Here is an 18,309-nt window from a genome sequence, read left to right as displayed (position 1 = left end):
GAAGGACAACATAAAGTGAGATATATATATATATTGAAGGAGATCAGTACAGAATACTCTGCGTAAAAACAATTGAATGTGACTTAAATTTTTCTAAAAATAGGTCACTCTCACCTTATAGTTTGGAAATTAAATTAAAACAGCTCTTGTTGTTAAAGTAAAAACATTTGCAAAAGTGAAGTTGTTCTTTGAGGATAATAAGGTTTTGTTTAATGGAGGTTGTTCTTTTAGCTTACTTGCGATGATCTGCAAATAACTTTATCAAAAACCATGAGAATTCCTTCAAAATAATTTTAAAAAATCAGAAAAAAGGATTTGCTAATGTTGAAATTTTAAAACACGTAAATTTGTTTTCTGTATAAAATATAAATACTCATTTATCAATGTAAGAAAAATTTAAAAGCAAATTTGACTTCCTTGTCTAAGAAGCTAATGGCTTAATGTGAAAATGTTTTTGGAAAGAGGTTAAGAATAATTAAATATTATAAATGTTCAGAAACTAAATGCAAGTTTTATGAATGTTTCATTTTTCTGGGCTGGAAAAAAGCTTTTGAAAAGTTTAGTCCTGAACAGGTGTATTTTAAATTTAAACATAATGTTTGAATGAAGGGATAAAGTTTTCCAAATTATTGTGATTTTCTAATGTTTTTTTTCAATTACATGTCTTAATGTTTTATTTTTGTTAATACTTTAAAAAAAAATCTTACAGCTTGTGAAACCAGAGGAAATGGTGAATCCTAATGTAGATGATATGTCGATGATGACCTATCTTTCTCAATATCCTAAAGCTGAACTTAAACCTGGTGCTCCCTTGAGACCTAAAACCAATTCAAACAGAGTTAGGTGCTATGGTCCTGGAATTGAACCCACTGGAGTAAATGTTGGGGCACCAACCATGTTTACTGTTGAAACTTTCAGTGCCGGAAAAGGAGATGTGCAAGTTTTTATTGAAACTCCAAAGGGAGGAAAGCTTGAACCTGTAAGATTCTATTAACATTCTAAAATGTTTGTTTACTTTCAATTTAAGAAGGAAAAGAAAACTTGATTTGTTTTACACAATTGCTAATTTAATCTGATTTATTTTTTATTTAAAAAAAATTCAGATTAAAATTTCAATTTAAAGTAACAACTTCTTGTCAATCAGATGAAATTGCAGAAAGTTAAAGTTATTGATCCTGAATATGTTGATCACTAAAAACTCTTTAATAGAAATTATAATTTGGAACATAATCTATACTAAAATATTTTTGTGAAGAAAATGCTATAGCAACTTCATTTCTTTTTTAATTTCTTATTGTATTGTAAATTGTATTGAAATTGAATGTGTAGTTTTTTTATAGCATTCACAACTTATTTGAAATTTAATTAGTATTTATTGTAATAATAAAAAGTACGTTTTTTAGCAATATTATGTTTGTATTCAGATTTAATGTGGGTATCAGGCAAATTTTAATAAAAAAAGAGTGAAGCATCACTTGTTCTACGACAAAGTATGATTTTTGTATTTTAACTACTTAAAGATATTCGGTGAATGCATAGAAAATGGGGATAGAATCTCGAACCTCCTATTTAGTAAATGCTAATGGAAGGTGATTCTTCAACCTTCAATAGTTTGCAACACAAAACAGTCAGCCACTGAGAAAAAAGTCATAGAATAATTGGCCTACTAGCTAATTTTTATTTGTATGTTAAGTGACTTATTATATTTGATTGCATCATTGAGTGCATAGAATAATAATTTATTTTGCTAAGTTTTTAATAAATTTCTTTTCGATAAAAGTAAATGCCTTGCAATTAACCTACAGGTAATTTCTATACATTGGTTGCTCCATACCACTAAAATCTCATTCAATAGGTTCTTCTTTGTCAAAGCTTTTTCTTTACTTTAAAAAAAAAATTAAATGGCAAGGGCATATCAGTTAGTATTGCGTAAAAGCTATACTGAAACCAGTATCGAAATTTTTGAGGATTTGAGGAAATGTTTGAAATTTTTTAGTGCAGGAGTGCATTTCAAATGTAATTCAATTTATGTATTTTATAGAAAATAAGCTTTTTTCTTATTATTTTCTTTTAGGTAGAAATAAAGTTTAATGATGACAGAAGTAAAACTTACACTGTAAAATATACTGCTCAAATGGAAGGACAACATAAAGTGAGAATAATTTTATAAAAAGTTAGAAATCATACTGAACGAAAGTAAGTGACACATTTTTGTTATGTATTAGGTGAAAGTTTTATTTGCTGGAAAAGAAGTTCCTAAAAGTCCATTCTCAGTTATGGTTGAAGGTCGTGCTGGGGATCCTGCTAAGGTTACTGCATCTGGACCTGGTTTAGAGCCTGTGGGTGTAATGGCTGGAAAGCCTACTTACTTTGACATTTTTACTAAAGGTTAGTTTAAATACAAGTTATATGAATTGTTATTATGGTTAAAAGCAGTCTTCTTAAAGACAATTATATTTATGTATGAGGAAATATAATATTAATTGTTTTAATTATTTTAGATGCTGGACGTGGTCAGGTAGAAGTAATTATACTAGATCCAAAGGGTAACAGGAACACAGTACCTTGCAGAATACGCAAAACCGAAGATAATGTATATCGTTGTGAATATGTTGCTCAAACAACCGGAATGCATTCCGTAAATGTTTTCTTTGCTGGCCAACAAATTCCGAAGAGTCCGTTTGGAGTCAAAGTAACTCCAGGTAATATGGCTTTAATTGAAAAATTTCATTTATTTAGGTGGTCTCATTTAGTTTTTTATTCTGTACAATATCTATTGTTTTTTGCTAACTTTAAAGACAGATGATTATTATAGCAGAGTTGTTAAATAAAAGGAAATGTTATCATGTTGTCTTTTCAGCCCTCTAATTATTGACCTCAAACTCAATTTATAAAGGAACACTGTTTCTAAAGTTTTTTTTCCCCAGCTTACTCACAATCGATTCCTTATATAGTATATATAGTATAAAGAAATTTTTAGCTGCTCAACTCTGCTTATTTCCTTTTTATTTTCCTTCCACGATAAAATCTACTTATACACAGTAGAATTTATTATTTTTGTTATTCAGATTACTATACATTCACATTACAATACATTCACATTGTTCATATTATATTATTTTCATATTTGCTCTACAGTTACATATTTAAAGAACCTTTTATTTTAAAATTTAAAAAAACTTGCAGAAGTTTAATTAAGCATATAAAAAAAAATCACGTTATTCCCAACTTTCCTCGGAGATTTCTGTATCTGAAATTTATGTTTTTCTAAAATAGGTACTACAAGTGAAAGAAAATTTTGAAAACTGTAATATTCCATCAGAGACGGCAACTTAATTCTAGACAGCGGATAAATATTTTTGAGTGGTAGTCAATTTTAAACATGATTTTCGCTTTAGTAATTTCGATTTATAGGGTTTTTTACTCATTACTTCTAAATAATTCTTTATGTGATGTGCCATTTTGTTACAGTTCAGCTGTTTAAAAACTTGGCGAAATTAACCAAAAATCTTTAAATTTTGTTTTGTAGTTCTCTACCGTTTTTAAAAATATTTTCTCGTATACGGAGCAGTTTGCCTCTCTGATATTCGTTACACCTATATATTTAATTTATTTATTATGATTTGTTAATTATTATGTAATACATAATATGAACCGTTTTTTGTTAGTTTGTGATGCACGAAAAGTGAAAGCAACTGGTAGAGGATTGCAGAAGAATGGTATTCGAGTGAAGGATGTTGCTGATTTTAAAGTCTTTACAGAGAATGCGGGAAATGGACAGTTAGATATTAAAGTGATTGGACCAGGTTTAAATAGTTTTATTCAACATTCTAAATTTTCCCTTAATGATATTTATTATTGAAATGAGTTCTTATGAATTTAAAATATATTACATTAATTATGATTTACTTTTTACTAATTCTTGTGTTCCCTGATATTTTACTTCAGTCTGGTAAATTTAACTGATATAATGTTTTAACATTATGAAAACTTTTAATTTTTTGCACCAACCTGCTTTAATATAAATTTCTTTTAAGTCAAAGTAATTTTGCTTTTCTTTATTAAATATTTTCTGGCTATTAATTATTAGGTGGTGTTCAAGAAAAAATTGATATTCGCAAGGTTGATGAGCATACATATGAATGTGCGTATTATCCTAATCAAGAAGGACGTTATATTGTTACAATAGCATATGGTGGTATGGAGATTTCCAAGAGCCCATACGAAGTGAATGTTTTACCTTATAAGGAATCAAAAATTAGAGTATATGGTCCAGGTTTATATGGAGGTGTTGCTGGTTATCCTGCCCGATTCACAGCTGAAACTAATGGAGAAACTGGAACGTTAGGTAACAGCTTATTTTAATATTGAGGAAATTAATATTATTCTAGATCACATGAAAGAAGAAGATATAAAACGTATGATATTTAATGTTAAGTTACCAGTAAAACTTGATATTTGCAATTAATATTTCTTTCTAGGTTTTGTTGTTGAAGGACCTTCACATGCTAAAATCCAATGTTCTGACAACGGAGATGGTTCTGCTGATGTTGAGTATTTGCCAACTCAACCTGGTGAATACGCTGTTCATATACTCTGCGATAAAGAAGATATTCCTAAATCACCCTACATGGCACAAATTTTACCCAAAACGGATTATCATCCAGAAAATGTAATTTTATTTTTTCGTATCATTTTATAATAATAGAATATGCTTATCCACGATTGACGAGCATTTTTTTTCGTTACTTCAGCAATGAATTTTGTTTTAAACATTAAACAATTTTCTGTTTAGTTTAAAGAAATTAAAGTCTTGAATATAGCTAAAAATATCTCAGCATCTACTTTTTCTCCTAATACCGTCAGAAATAAAAGATGACTTCAACAGATGGAATGATTATGAATGTATGAAGTGTGAAAATATAACGTCAATAAGAGCTTGTAAACATTTATTTAGTTAATTCCATTAAAAAGTTTTTAAAGATTAATTGACATTCTTCCATGATAATTGTTATGCAATTTTTTACTGTAAGTACAATATTTTAAACTGTAAAACTTAAAAAAGTGATCGCCAATATTTAATTATTATATATTGAACAGCTGTGAGTGCGATTTTATTGTATTTGTCTTACACATTTCCTAATTCATATTTTAGTTTAAATTACTTAAAATTTGTAATGAAGTTATGATACTAAGCATTTAATGTGAATGAGGTTCTGATATCTGACCTGACATAGGCATTCTAGGAGAAGTACAAAAAATGAACTAATACTTAGTTGATGATCATTTTCCTAAATAAGATGAAAAAAAAATGTTAAAATTGGATTATAATATTTGATAAGGTCAAGGAAGCAAAGACAAGGCTCGGAGTCAGACATTTTTTTTCGTTATGTGTAGTCAAGTTACTCAATAAACTAACAATTGCAGCACTTACAATTAATTATTTGTCAAAGTTTTAAATTATTTTTGAATATTTGTGTTATAAGGTCATGGATATTACAAAATTGTTTTCTGTTTCATCTAGGTACAAGCATATGGCCCTGGTATACAACCTACTGGAGTAGTTCAAAATCAGCCTACAGATTTTACTATTGACTGCAGAAAAGCGGGCGGACATGCTCCATTGGATGTAAGTGTTTTGGATGTTGATCTTAAACCAGTTGACCTCAAAGTTGTTGACAATAAGGATGGCACATTTAAGGCTTCTTACCGTCCAACTAAAAAGGACAAGCATACAGTGCAAGTGAATTACGGGGGTGTGTCCATACCAAAAAGTCCTTTCAGGGTATATATTTTAGTATTTGTTAAAGTTTTCCATTTAAAAAAAATACCTTATTAGTTTTCTTTTTTTCACTTCATTTTATTTGTTACTGTAGATAAATGTTGGTGAGCCAACGGACAGCAATAAAGTGAAAGTATTTGGGCCTGGAGTTGAACCGGGTGTGAAGGCTCAAGTTCCAACACATTTCAACATTGACTGCCGTGGTGCTGGTACAGGTAAAGTGAATTGATTCATCAATGTCCTTTCTTAACATTTTTCAATGATGAGAATATCTTTGCAATCTTGCATATGTTTAGATAATCTTTTAATTTGGAAATTTTCTCAGATAAGTCAGAATTAGAGAATAAGAATCTACCTACAGGATATCGATGGAAATTTTTTTTTGTTGGAAATGAGAGAAATCTAATAATGTTTGCAAATAAAATTTTTTAGAATACTATCAACTGCTTTTTTAAAAGTGATTTATGTTTTTGAAATATTTTGTTTAAATTTTTTGAATAGATCACAAAGGAAGAATTATTATGCAAAATCAAAGAAAATTTTTCATTCTTCTTTTTAAACAGTTCTCATTATTAGCATTTGAGATATCAAATAGGAGAAAAGGTGAAGAAGGCTAGTGTGGATATTTTCATAAATTTGTGAAAAGCATAATTTTTTTTTGTTGTTGTTCATGATGCCTTAAATTATTTTCATAATTTCTTAGGCAATGTGCAAGTCAAATTAACAGATGAAAAAGGTGGTCTAGTTCCGATTCAGATTTTAGACAATGAGGATGGTACTTATTCTGTTGATTACAATGCTCCTACTCCTGGAAATTATAAGGTATTTTTTCTTATTTTCAATTTCATTTGTACAGGTTGTATTATTTATTAAAATTTGCAAGTTGCATTTTTTATTTAAGTTACATATATTTAATTCAACTGATTAAGCTTATTTGTGCAATGATTCTATAAATATCAGAGATGGCTAAATTGTTGGTTTGTGGAATCTTTATTGTAAATCATGTCAATCTATGAGCTGTGTAAAATTTTTTGAAATGAAAAGTGGCTCTGTGCAGAAAATATTTCTTCTTCCTTGACAATCCGGACTGGGTGTATTCCTCAGATTTTTTTTCTACCTAAAAAGTGTTCGAAAGTAATACCGGTAGATCGTTTCCAAACCATCTCAAATTTCGTCTGGTATTTCCTCAAGTGCCTGTTAGATTGAAGATTTTTCTGATGGTGCGATATTCACCCATCCTGATGTTTTGCCCTACACATTTTATTGTTTGTACTTTAATGTAATTATTGGTATCACGGTTCTTTATATTGTAGCTATAAATTGAATCTTTTGATTCATACTTATAACTTATGGCATAATAATACATTGACATATTTCTTGTTTAATGGTTTCATTAGGGTCAAATAGTTCATGTATCCCTGTAAATAAATATATATTTCTTCCTTCTTTGCAGCAATTTAACACATTATTCATGTTATCCTCTCTTTCGAAACTTTGTGACAAAAGTTTCAAAATATTTATTCTTTAGCAAAAAAAAAAAATTCTCTAAATTTTGGCATAGCTTAATTGAAATAAAGCACATATAAGTCTAGTTATAAATAGTTCTATTTATCAAGTGCATCAATAGAGGTGTTTTGTTTTCGGATATTTTCCAATAACTGTTAGAAATAAATTAAACGAAATGAATCGTCTATTTTTCTGAAATAATTATAATTCAAAAATTGTAAAAGTTTAGAAACTAAGTTCAAACATATTGATTTTTATTTTAATTCATTGAATTAATTAGCATAAATGAAGCTTCTAATTACATATATAGAAGGTGAATATTATTAGTTTTCGAAAAAGAACACATATATATTAATGATTAACATTTAAATATACTCTATCTTACTTTGAATGCATATAGGTGTCTGTTTCATTTGCTGGAAAGGAAATTCCTAACAGTCCAATAAAAGTGAAAGTTGAACCACAAGTTGATGTCAGTAAGGTTAAAGTTGATGGACTGGAACCAAGTAAATATTTTTTAATAAAACAATTTCTGCTTAAAAAGTACAAATTCTTGCTAATACTCAATTTTGGGTAATTATTAATTAAAAAAATCCTATTTTTACTAATCTTTTTTGGAAAAATAGGCAATCAGAATATTTTAATTTCCTATTCGATTGGGCTGAGGCTAAGAGGCTTTCTTAATAATGAGTCATTTAGGTCCAATTGATTCTAAAAAAAAATGTTAGAAATTTTTATTTGGATTAAAGAGAGAATATAAGTAAAATGTTTGAAGGGCAAAAAATTTAATTATTTAGTGTGTGCTTTTTATCGATTTATTTATTTATATTTTGCGAAATTTGATTTCAACGAAGTTAAAACTAATTGTGCATCTGTATCTAAATAAGAAATTCATTTATTTCATTCATCAAAAAATAGTTGAACCAAAAAAATAATCCTAAGCTTTCATTTTATAGATCATAAAAATCATTTGTGTAAAGTGAATTTTCTCCTGCGTCTCTTAATATTAATTTTAATTCAATATCATAAAAGCTTATTGAAAAATAACTGCTAAAAATATTGATGTTTACTTTAGCATCTTTTGTTCGTAATGATGTTTAGTTTTCATTATTTGACCTTAACATGGCTAAAATCAGTTTTCAAACATGAGCTTTCAGAAGATTAAAATTCAAATCTAATTTTAAGTTTTAAAAATTATCTTGTATAAAAATATTTGTTAATCCTTATAAAGAGTTGAAATATTTTTAAATGCTAATGTCAATTGTTTATGATTGCTTCTGGAATTTGCATTTTTATAAATTTATAAAAACTTTTCTTAAGTAAGAAATATATATTATGAATAATTTAATGCAAATAAGAGCGAGAGTAGAATGCTTTAGATATGTATATGTTGTTTTCAATACAAAAACTTTATTTCAATATAATTTAAGATTAGAAGAACTGAAAATTGCAAAAATTGTTTTTTCGTCTAATGTAATTGTGCATATCTATTGTACCAAATATTTGAAACTTAGTACATTTCTGAACTGCACTTAACAAAACAAGCGCTAAGTGCTATTTTAAATCCAAATCAGGCACAATTAAGCTTAGAGAGAATTATAGTAAATATCATTAGTTTTGGATAATTTCACAAATTTTGTATATATTTTGAAGCTAAATGTGCAAATTAAAACTAAATGCATATAGTATTTTAAAACGTTTTATTGATTAATCAGTAATTAAAAAAATTCACCATTTAAATTGCTATAATGAAGTAAATAATTTTTCAAAACACATAATACCATAATAGTACGGTTTTAATCCGTAAATAAAAAAAACGAAAACCTTTAATGATTTGATTTAAGATTAAGCTTTTGAAAAAGTATGAATATATTTAATATTTGAAGTCTAATTTTGAGCAACCTATAAAAAAAGCACATGTTGCTATCATACTCAATACTGCACCAAAGTTTTCAACAAACTTTTAAAATAAGTTTTTTTTAAGTTTACTTCTTACTGCTTTTTACGAAACTATTTGAAATTTAACTTTTCAGTTTCAAAAATAATCAGTTATATTTCTTTCATTATTTAAATTAAAGTTAATCCCAATTTAAAGTTAAAAATTTGCTAACATCAATTATTCAGGATTCTATAACTTTTTCTAGAAAAAATGAAAAAAATAATGAAAAAATTATATGATTATTTCTTTTCATCTTAAGTTATTTCATGTTCAGAAAATTATTTTTATTGTGTATTGTGTTGTATTCTGTCATAATTTTACTTTTTCTCATTTTGTGCATAGCTGTTGTAAATGTAAGTGAAATAGTTCCTTTGATATGTTTCCTCCTATTCAGGCTTTTGCATTATTACTTTAATAAGCATGCTTCTATATCATTTTTTTAAATAAATCTTTCTATATATGCTTGACTTTTATATGTATTGAGCTTGGCTTGATTTATTGTTCCAGATGCACTCAATTTTTTTAAAAATTAATACTTTATCTTTTGTTTTGTCGCATAAAATGGAAAATAAGTAAATAACATTCTTTATTGAAGCTTTTTTAATTTATTTATTTTTGCCAAAGACTATTACAGCTTATACTGTAGACATATTTGTTAGCAAAACACTATTGCTTATATCTAATAATTTCTATAAGCTGTGAACCTTTTTTCTTAGAAGAGTACAACAAAATGTTTCTGCATAATTCTGTTGCGTATCATTTATTATCAAAAGCTATTAACACCAAATTATTTGTACTAAAATTATCAAAATTGAAAAAATAACTAGTTAAAAGGACTTAATTACCAATTTTATCTCTATAATAATGAAATTTAACAAAGAAAGCACCTAAATATTTAGAAAAATAGTTTAATTGTCAAAGGTTATTGGTTTCTGGCATTTTATTTTTAAAAAAATATTATAAATAATTTAAAAACTAATCACTTACATAAAATGCCATCTGGTAAAAATTTTTCAAATCCCCCCACCCCTAAATCAAAGCTTCTTCAAATTTCTCGTGAAACTGAAACATCCAGTAAGTTTCTACCTTTTCTTGCTCTTTAGCTTTTTATAATAAAATTGGTTTTGTTAATTTGAGAATATGGCTGATTCTGGTTCTTGTAAAGTGTTATTGACATTTAATCCAATTCTCTATCAAAATTTATGGACTCAACATCTATCATTATTTTATTGTTATGGACTATCATCTATCATCATATATCTATAAATAGTGAAAAATACTTAAAAATAATTGGAATTCCAATAGTCAAGTTTTACTTTTATACTAAACATATTTTACTCAGCAATTTTCTTGTCTATATAGTTTATACACAATATGTTTATATTTTTGAAAATTTTCTTTCTTTTTATTACTTTTGTTCAAATTTAACTGAGAATTATTCACATAGTTATCACAGAATTATTTTTTACTCTTATGTGTTATTATGGTAAAAAGAAAATGTATGAATTCTAAATGAGCTATGCTGCGTTTCTTCCTAGCATGAAATAAATCGCTATACTTAGCTTCAATATATTTGTCAATAAATGATTTCATTGAAAAGTACACGGTTTAAACAGTATACCTTTTCGTAAAAAAGTTCTTATTTTTATGATAATTTTTATGTATTTTAACAATCAATTAAGATAAATTTTATAACTGAAATTTTATAGCATACTTTACATATCTTAATAAAATTAAGCGTCACTTTATTTTTTAGGGCTTAAGTAGTCAAATATTTTTCTTTTTTTCATATTCCTGTCTATTAAAATTATATTCAATCAACAAATTATTATTAATTATTACAAATGAATTTTTGTTTTCACATACTTGTCAATACACAATTTGTAATTTTCAAGTATAGTTTTATTCAATGTAATATATTAAACTTTAAAAGTCTTTTCTCGGGAATGCTTGCTTATTGCTAAGGATTTAAATTTAAATATTGAAAAATAAGATGATTTTTCAGTCAATTTTTCATTATCTTTTTTATAGGTTGCAATTGTTAGTTCCATAAATTATAACTTTACTTAATGCTTTCTATGTTCAATTTAATTATATGCATAACTTATATATATTGTGTTTATATAAAATGTAACTTGTTATGACTATTTAAAAAAGGTTAAAAATATTTTCAGAATCAAAAACAATGTAACATTATAACTTTTTTAAATATTATTAGAGCTTGGAATGTTCATTTTGTGCATTGTTCTTTTCAATCAGTTGTGGAAAAAAGAGAAAAAAACTAACACTGTTTTTTAAAGGGTTTCTCCGCATTTTGTTCTATTTTATTTCATTTTATTCTTTAACGACTTATACTCTTAAATACTTAAAATTTTGTAGAAAACTTTACTGGGAATATATTTTCTCTTTATCTTTTTAAATTTTCAATTTTTATAATTATTCAACTGTAATAATTTGCAAGTTCCTCACTCTTCCAGATGCTATCCAAATGTTCAAATTTAGCAAACAGTTTTTGTAAAAAGGCCTTTTTTATGACGTTTTTCTTCAACATATTGGTTATTGATTAATTTTTCATCCAGGCATAAAAATTATCTCTTTAAATACTTGTTGTGGAATATGACTGCAAATCGTAAAATACAATCTTGTCCTTAAAAAGTTAGCTCCTCTTTTTAAATTAGTTCACATACAATTTTTGTGGAAGCAGAAAATTCATACATTTAGGTCGCATGCAATCACGTTTTGACAGAAATTTCAGAAAGATAAACTGCATTAATGTTGTTGATGCTTCTCTGAAATAATTATTTTAGAGAAACATCAACAACATTAATGCTGTTTATCTTTATGAAGCAAAAATTATTGAAATTTCACCTTATTTAATTATCATCACTTCCGGAAAAATACAAACTGTTCTCTTACATCAATTGATTAAAATTGGGTTGCAATGGTATTTTCATCTACCACAATAAAAGTGAAGTTTTAAATAATCCTTTATTTTCTGAAACAATGTTTGCGTTTTTTGTGAAATTAAGTTCTGTATTTTTATAAGTGTATATGGCTGAAATATAAAAACTAGCTGTAATAGATTATGCATTTTATTAAACGATACAAAGAGAACAATCCCAACATATTTATCTTAAATATTTGGCATGTTGTAGCTTTATTTTATTGTTTCCTTGAAATTAATCGCTGATTATAGCAAAATAACTAAGTAATTTCTTTCATTATCTGCCTTGAGAAATCTTAAAAGTCATCAAAACTTATTTATGTTTTACCATCTCTACTTAAATGTTATTAATAAAATCTCGATCAGCTTTGTATTATAATAAAAGTAAATCAAAAGATTCAATAATTTTTTGCTGTATTTTAAAGTCCATTCAAAATTCAGGAAATTGTCAATATTATTATTATTACAATTCTCATATTAAAACAGATTTCATTATTTTTAAATTAAAAATTAAGTCCTACAACTCAAAATTAAAAAATTTTTGATATTAAAATGCGCATATATTATGCTGCTATGTATTACTTTGTTGAATTTATTTTCATCTCACGCTACATGTGTATGAAGTTACATTGCATCGTTATAATTTTGCACGTTTTGAAAAATGAAGTTCACTGTATTAAAACTAAAACCTTAAAGGAATCCTTGTTTTTGCTCTTGCATGTTAAAAGGATAAAAATCAAAAATTGCTCACTCCAACTTGTTACAAAAAAATTGGTTTGAATTTACATTTGTTATAAGTTTCATTTCCTAACTGAAAGATGGCATGTATATATATATAAACATAACCCTGCATACTACCATAGTGTATTAAATTTAGTCTTGAAGATGACTTCTGGCCTGATCCACTCTCGCCCAATCAGCAGCCCCAATCAATTCTCTGCAACAATTCAGAGTGATTACCAAAGGTGCTGGCTGCAATCAGGCTGACTTTGCTGTTTCCATAACGAGTCCATCGGGTCGCCGAGTGAAAGCCCACATCATTCCCACAGCTGAGGGGTTTTTGGTCAACTTCACTCCCACAGAACTTGGACATTATTTACTTAGTATTTCCTTTGGAGGCATACCACTGACTCCTGTGCCTTATCGCTTGATGTGCATGTCAAACGCCGATTCGAACAGAGTTGAGGCCTACGGTCCTGGCTTAGACCAAGGATTAGTGAACAGGCCTGCTGAATTTGTCGTTGATACGAGAGGAGCGGGACATGGTAGTTTAGGAATAACTATTGAAGGTCCTTGTGAAGCAGCTATTAACTGCAAAGACAATGGTGATGGGACTTGCAATGTAGCTTACTTTCCAACTGAAGTTGGGGAGTACCTAATCAATATTGCCTACGACCGCCATCACATACAAGGATCTCCATTTGTGGCTCTCATCACTTCAGACGTGGATGTTTGGAACATCAGAGTGCTGGGAAATGGCATACAGCCCCAGGGTATGATTATTCATCCCCTGGCCAGGCTCTTAATATGCATGATATTGCCTAAATAGCCTGGCTTATTATGAATTATTTTTCTAATTTAGTCTTAAAACAATTGTGAATATTAATTGAACTGCATGCAAATATCTTAATTTTACTAGAGAGTGATTAAAGCTTATTTTACGTGTTGGCTGCAGAGATTTTATTTGCTATATAATTCCAGATGTAGCTATCTGCTTAACGAACTTTTATTTTCAACCTTCATTCATTTTAGTAGTTTTTTAAATTCAACCTTTAGTACATTTCAATGTGCTTGGAAAAATTCTTACTTGTTTGTTATTTTTTTTCTTTTGTATTAATAAAATTTTTTGAATTTCTCATTGGTTCTACTAAGTTATGCTATTCTATTATATGTACCCTAATTCTTACATTATAAAAGAATGGCAGAAGCTATTTTTAACTGGACTGAAATGAATCCATTTATAGTTATAAAAATTTATTCCTCAAAGTATTTACATTAGATTTTACCCAATATTAAATATACAGTAGAACCTTGATTTAACGACACTCGTGGGACTGAGCAAAAATGAAGAAAATAATGGGACGTTGCTAAATCAAAGCTATGAAAAATCCCATGAAAACTAAAATTTTAATGAAAATAAATTTAATTATATTTTGTTTAATTCTTAAATACAGTTTGAAATTTGAATGTAATTTATTTAGTAAAGAGAAAAAAAAAACTGAAATTGTATTAATAAAAAAAATCGGACATTTTTTCCTTGGTCTTGAAGTTATTCTCATTGCGTCTTGAAGTACACAATTAATTTTTCTACGATCCAAGACATTTCTCTTCACGTCTTTGAAGAAACTTTTCAGTCTTGCTTCATTAAAAGAGGAGATTCACAGTCTTCTTCATCACTCTTGAAATTTTCATTCTGTCAGTATTTGACATCATGTTCTGAAATATCCAGTGTCTGTCAGAACTGATGAAAAATTACATTTTCTGATACCAGTCACGATGCAGTCTTTGGAAGCTTTTTTCCAGGAGGTACTGTCCAAGCTGAAACAGTACTTCAGGGAAATATAGTATTGGAGGAAGGACACTCTAAATACTAGAATATTTTTACATTATTGATGCGGGTCAGTAGGGGAACTAAGCTGAAAAGACGTTAAAAGTGGGATATCTCTATTGACGGGTGACGTTGAATCAGACTTCTACTTGTAATTATATAAAAGGAATTTCTACGTCCGATGATTGTTTTGTCTCTTTGCTATGCACATTTCCTCTATATTTAAAAATAATTTTCTAAAAGAAAGTCTTGAAAATTCAAAGCATTCTTTTTTTCTTTCTTTAATTTTGCTTTGAAATCACAATGATAGTCTACCTTTTCAGAAATTGAAATTATTTAAAAACACTTTTTAAAGTGGAATTTTTAGTTTCTTTGAATATGTTGTCAATGTTAGATTATTAAGCATATTGATTCATGCTACTTGATTTATCTTGATTTATTACCACTAAATGCAAAGTTGAAGAAAGTTAGTGAATTTTTCTTGTATTTTGCTTTTAGGCAAGTTTTCTTTTGGATATTTTCTTGTATTTTGCTATTCTTTATTGGCTATTAGTAAAAGATGTGTATATCTTATTGAAAAAAACCTTTTTGAATTTTAAGAAATAAAGAATTTATTTTTTTTCTTTCTATTCTCAACTCTTAAAAATTTGTCTTGATTAGATAAAAGTGCATTAACATGACTGTATATTACTCTTGTGTATTGAAACTTTACTACAGTATAATGTTCTACTCTAAATAGTACACAAATCTTAACTACTGTAATGAAATAATTTTTTTCTGTGATATAACGAAAAAAATCCTGTTACTATCTCTAACTTCTTTAAACTTGAATTAAAGTACTACTTCTTCAAAAAGTCTCTGAATTCAGTTAGTCCATGAGATTTTTTAAAAATTATCTTGTAGAGTGAATACTAGTTTCTTATTCACTGCTTTGATTTCCAGTAATATTATTTTATACAGTATTTTAAAAAAAATATTTGGGCTGTTCCCATACCTTTCGTAATATTAAACTTTTCCTCCCTCAATTTGTTCTTTTGTTCAAGTTTTTGTTTCAATGATTGTTTAAAAGAGTTTCTCTTTATTGATTTATTCATCCCTATTACTAAAATCCTGCCATATTAATAGCGAGTTGATTTCTTAGTAGTCTTAAAAGGGATTATTAATTTGAAAGCAAAATATAATTTTATTCAGCATTCAAATGTATTGATATTTTATTTTATGCAAACATTGACATTTTAATTTTGAACAAAAAATATTTTAAAATTATAGAAATATTCAATGGTGAGAATTGTAAACTGAACCATACATATTCTTTGATATCTTGTCTAATTATTATTTTGAAAAATAGCTTTTTTAAATATATTTTGCAAAAAAAGTAATTAGATTTGATAGAAACTGTATTTTGTTAAGGCTCGGGTACATTTTAGTTGTTAACACAATTTCATTTATTTAAGTTAAAATAATTCTTTTTCTAATCCTAAAATATCTCCTGAGATTTGTTACTAATCATGATAAAAAATGCATTTTAGGTGTGTACATCGATTCACCAACAGAATTTACAGTTGATGCTCGTGCTGTGTCAAAGCGAAGTGAGGCAAAAGTTCAATGTAAAATAACAAATCCATCTGGTACTAAAACTGATGCTTTTGTTCAAAGTCAAAATGATGGGACCTATAAAATATGTTATACTCCTTTTGAAGAAGGTATGTACGTGTTTAGATATTCTTAGATCAGACATTTGTGATCTTTGTTTATTTTGAATTTTTTTTAAATTAACCAAAAAAAATGATGATAATTTTTTCCTCCTCTTCCTTTCCAATAAGTAAGAAATTAATGCTTGCTTTCAATTTTATAATCAATTTTTTTCCGTGAGGAATACTCTAGGGAAAAAAAATCTGAAATCTTTGAACTTTGAGCTCTGTCTGTCTAATTAGCAAACAATCTGCAAATGATTCTTTTTCCTACAGTAACTTCTTTCATCATAATGCTTTCGATCGAATTCAAAACTATCAAAAGTTTTTGTACTTTTTTCAGCCAAAATTGTTTCTTTCAAAAGTCGAAGGGAAATCACTGTTCTAAAAAAATTGGGAGAAAATGGGAAATCAGTATTGTAATAAAATGTTATGAAAAATATTGTTTAAAAGAATCAGTATTAGTTACCTTCAAAAATGCTTTTTAAGTCTAATTTTTTATTAATTTTATTTCGCATAATTTTATTTCAATTCTTAGATGATTCACCGTTGCTAAGGTAAGTAGCGTAAATCATCCGTCAGGTGTTTAATAAGATGTTTTGATCAGGTATTTCATAAGCACAGAGCCACCAAAGTGTTTTCTTTTATCTTTTTTTTAAATCTACTGTTATTCATCAGATTCAGGTTAGTTCTGTTTGTTTTCACTACCTTGAGTAGATAAAGTTGTCTATGTAGTGCAGTATATCCAACTCTTATGTCTTTATCTCCTGAGCCAGGATGACTCAGAAGATAGCCTTCGCCTACCAGTTAGGTGACTCAAATTCGAATCCTAGGGGTGGCTGGTTGATACAAATTTCGCTCTCGGCCTTACACCGATCACAATGCTGATGAAAAATATTCTCAGTGGTAGACAGATCATGGTTTAGAATTCTCGTACTGTCCCTCTAACCATGGGAGGTTGTTGTGGTTTTTTTCTGCGAGTAATGCAAAAATGGTTTATCAAAAAGTCCTCCACAAAGGCTAGGTTCTCCCAGTGCTTGGTCCAAGAGTTCCTTTGTCTTTTGGGTTGCGCTCAAAATTACAAGGCGGCTGAATTGAACGCTGATGATAGTTTGAAACTCATAATTGGGTCGGCTGTTCAATACCGGTTATAAAATAAAATAAAAAAATTAGAACTTTACATTTAAACCAAATAAATTCATTTAGAGTATTTTATCATTTCTTACCTATTTCTACTTTTATTATTACTTACTCATTTTCGTATCTGTTTGTGAGGGGCAAAAATTTTTCAACTTTGACTAGCTAGAGTTATCAAATTTGGGTAGGAGTTTTGTGCTGAATGGCAGTACAAGTGTCACAGTTGCACTTTAGTACTATGTTATATTAACTCATTTATTTAAATCTTTCCATATAATTATTTTAAATTTTTATATACCCTTAATTTCATAATAGTTTTAATTTATTATATGCAAATTTTCAAATTTTTAAGGGAATTTACTTATCTTTTAGAAAAGAATTTTAACTCTTTATATGCTTTTCTTTGTTATAATGGGATGCGAAATTCTGTCTTTCTCACCCCAAGAAATTCTTGGGGTGAGAAAGACCAACCTCTTTTTGGTCTTCGTCGCTCCATTATTAAGAAAAAATCGTTTAAATTTCACAAATAATAAATTAAATCTGTTATGAAATTAAGAGTAAATAAAGATTTGAAATAATACGATGGAAAGATTTAAATAAATGAGTAGTTGTAACATTACACTAACATAGCATTCACTGTGACAACACGTTTCAATCATTTCCAGTTCCCTAATATCTAATCAAAATGTTGATCTTCTGTCATAGTCCTAGTACGTTTCAGACACTAAATTAGAATTAAAAAAAAATAATAAAATAAAAATG

General features: G+C 27.7%; 2 protein-coding genes across 3 annotated transcripts in view; both read left to right on the top strand.

The window, feature by feature from the left end:
• LOC107438849 (filamin-A) overlaps positions 1-18,309 on the top strand; it is a 116,952-nt gene that overhangs the window by 59,129 nt on the left and 39,514 nt on the right. For both annotated transcript variants that reach the window (XM_071180270.1, XM_016051240.3), the window contains exons 6-17: positions 710-979; positions 2,075-2,152; positions 2,226-2,388; positions 2,502-2,702; positions 3,669-3,806; positions 4,091-4,348; positions 4,482-4,672; positions 5,525-5,785; positions 5,877-5,997; positions 6,486-6,604; positions 7,689-7,794; positions 16,249-16,422. In XM_071180270.1, the coding sequence (XP_071036371.1) occupies positions 710-979; positions 2,075-2,152; positions 2,226-2,388; positions 2,502-2,702; positions 3,669-3,806; positions 4,091-4,348; positions 4,482-4,672; positions 5,525-5,785; positions 5,877-5,997; positions 6,486-6,604; positions 7,689-7,794; positions 16,249-16,422 (2,080 nt within the window). The remainder of the gene's footprint in view (positions 1-709; positions 980-2,074; positions 2,153-2,225; positions 2,389-2,501; positions 2,703-3,668; positions 3,807-4,090; positions 4,349-4,481; positions 4,673-5,524; positions 5,786-5,876; positions 5,998-6,485; positions 6,605-7,688; positions 7,795-16,248; positions 16,423-18,309) is intronic.
• On the top strand, positions 13,073-13,845 carry LOC139425417 (filamin-B-like; the record flags this gene model as incomplete). The annotated part of the gene is made up of 1 exon (XM_071180272.1): positions 13,073-13,845. A coding segment is annotated over one exon (648 nt), but the record flags the coding sequence as incomplete, so codon positions are not given.

This window comes from Parasteatoda tepidariorum, chromosome 4 (genome assembly GCF_043381705.1).
Source record: "Parasteatoda tepidariorum isolate YZ-2023 chromosome 4, CAS_Ptep_4.0, whole genome shotgun sequence".
Classification (NCBI taxonomy): Eukaryota; Metazoa; Arthropoda; class Arachnida; order Araneae; family Theridiidae; genus Parasteatoda; species Parasteatoda tepidariorum.
Note: the sequence above shows the minus strand (reverse complement) of the source record. Positions and strands in the feature narration are given on the sequence as shown.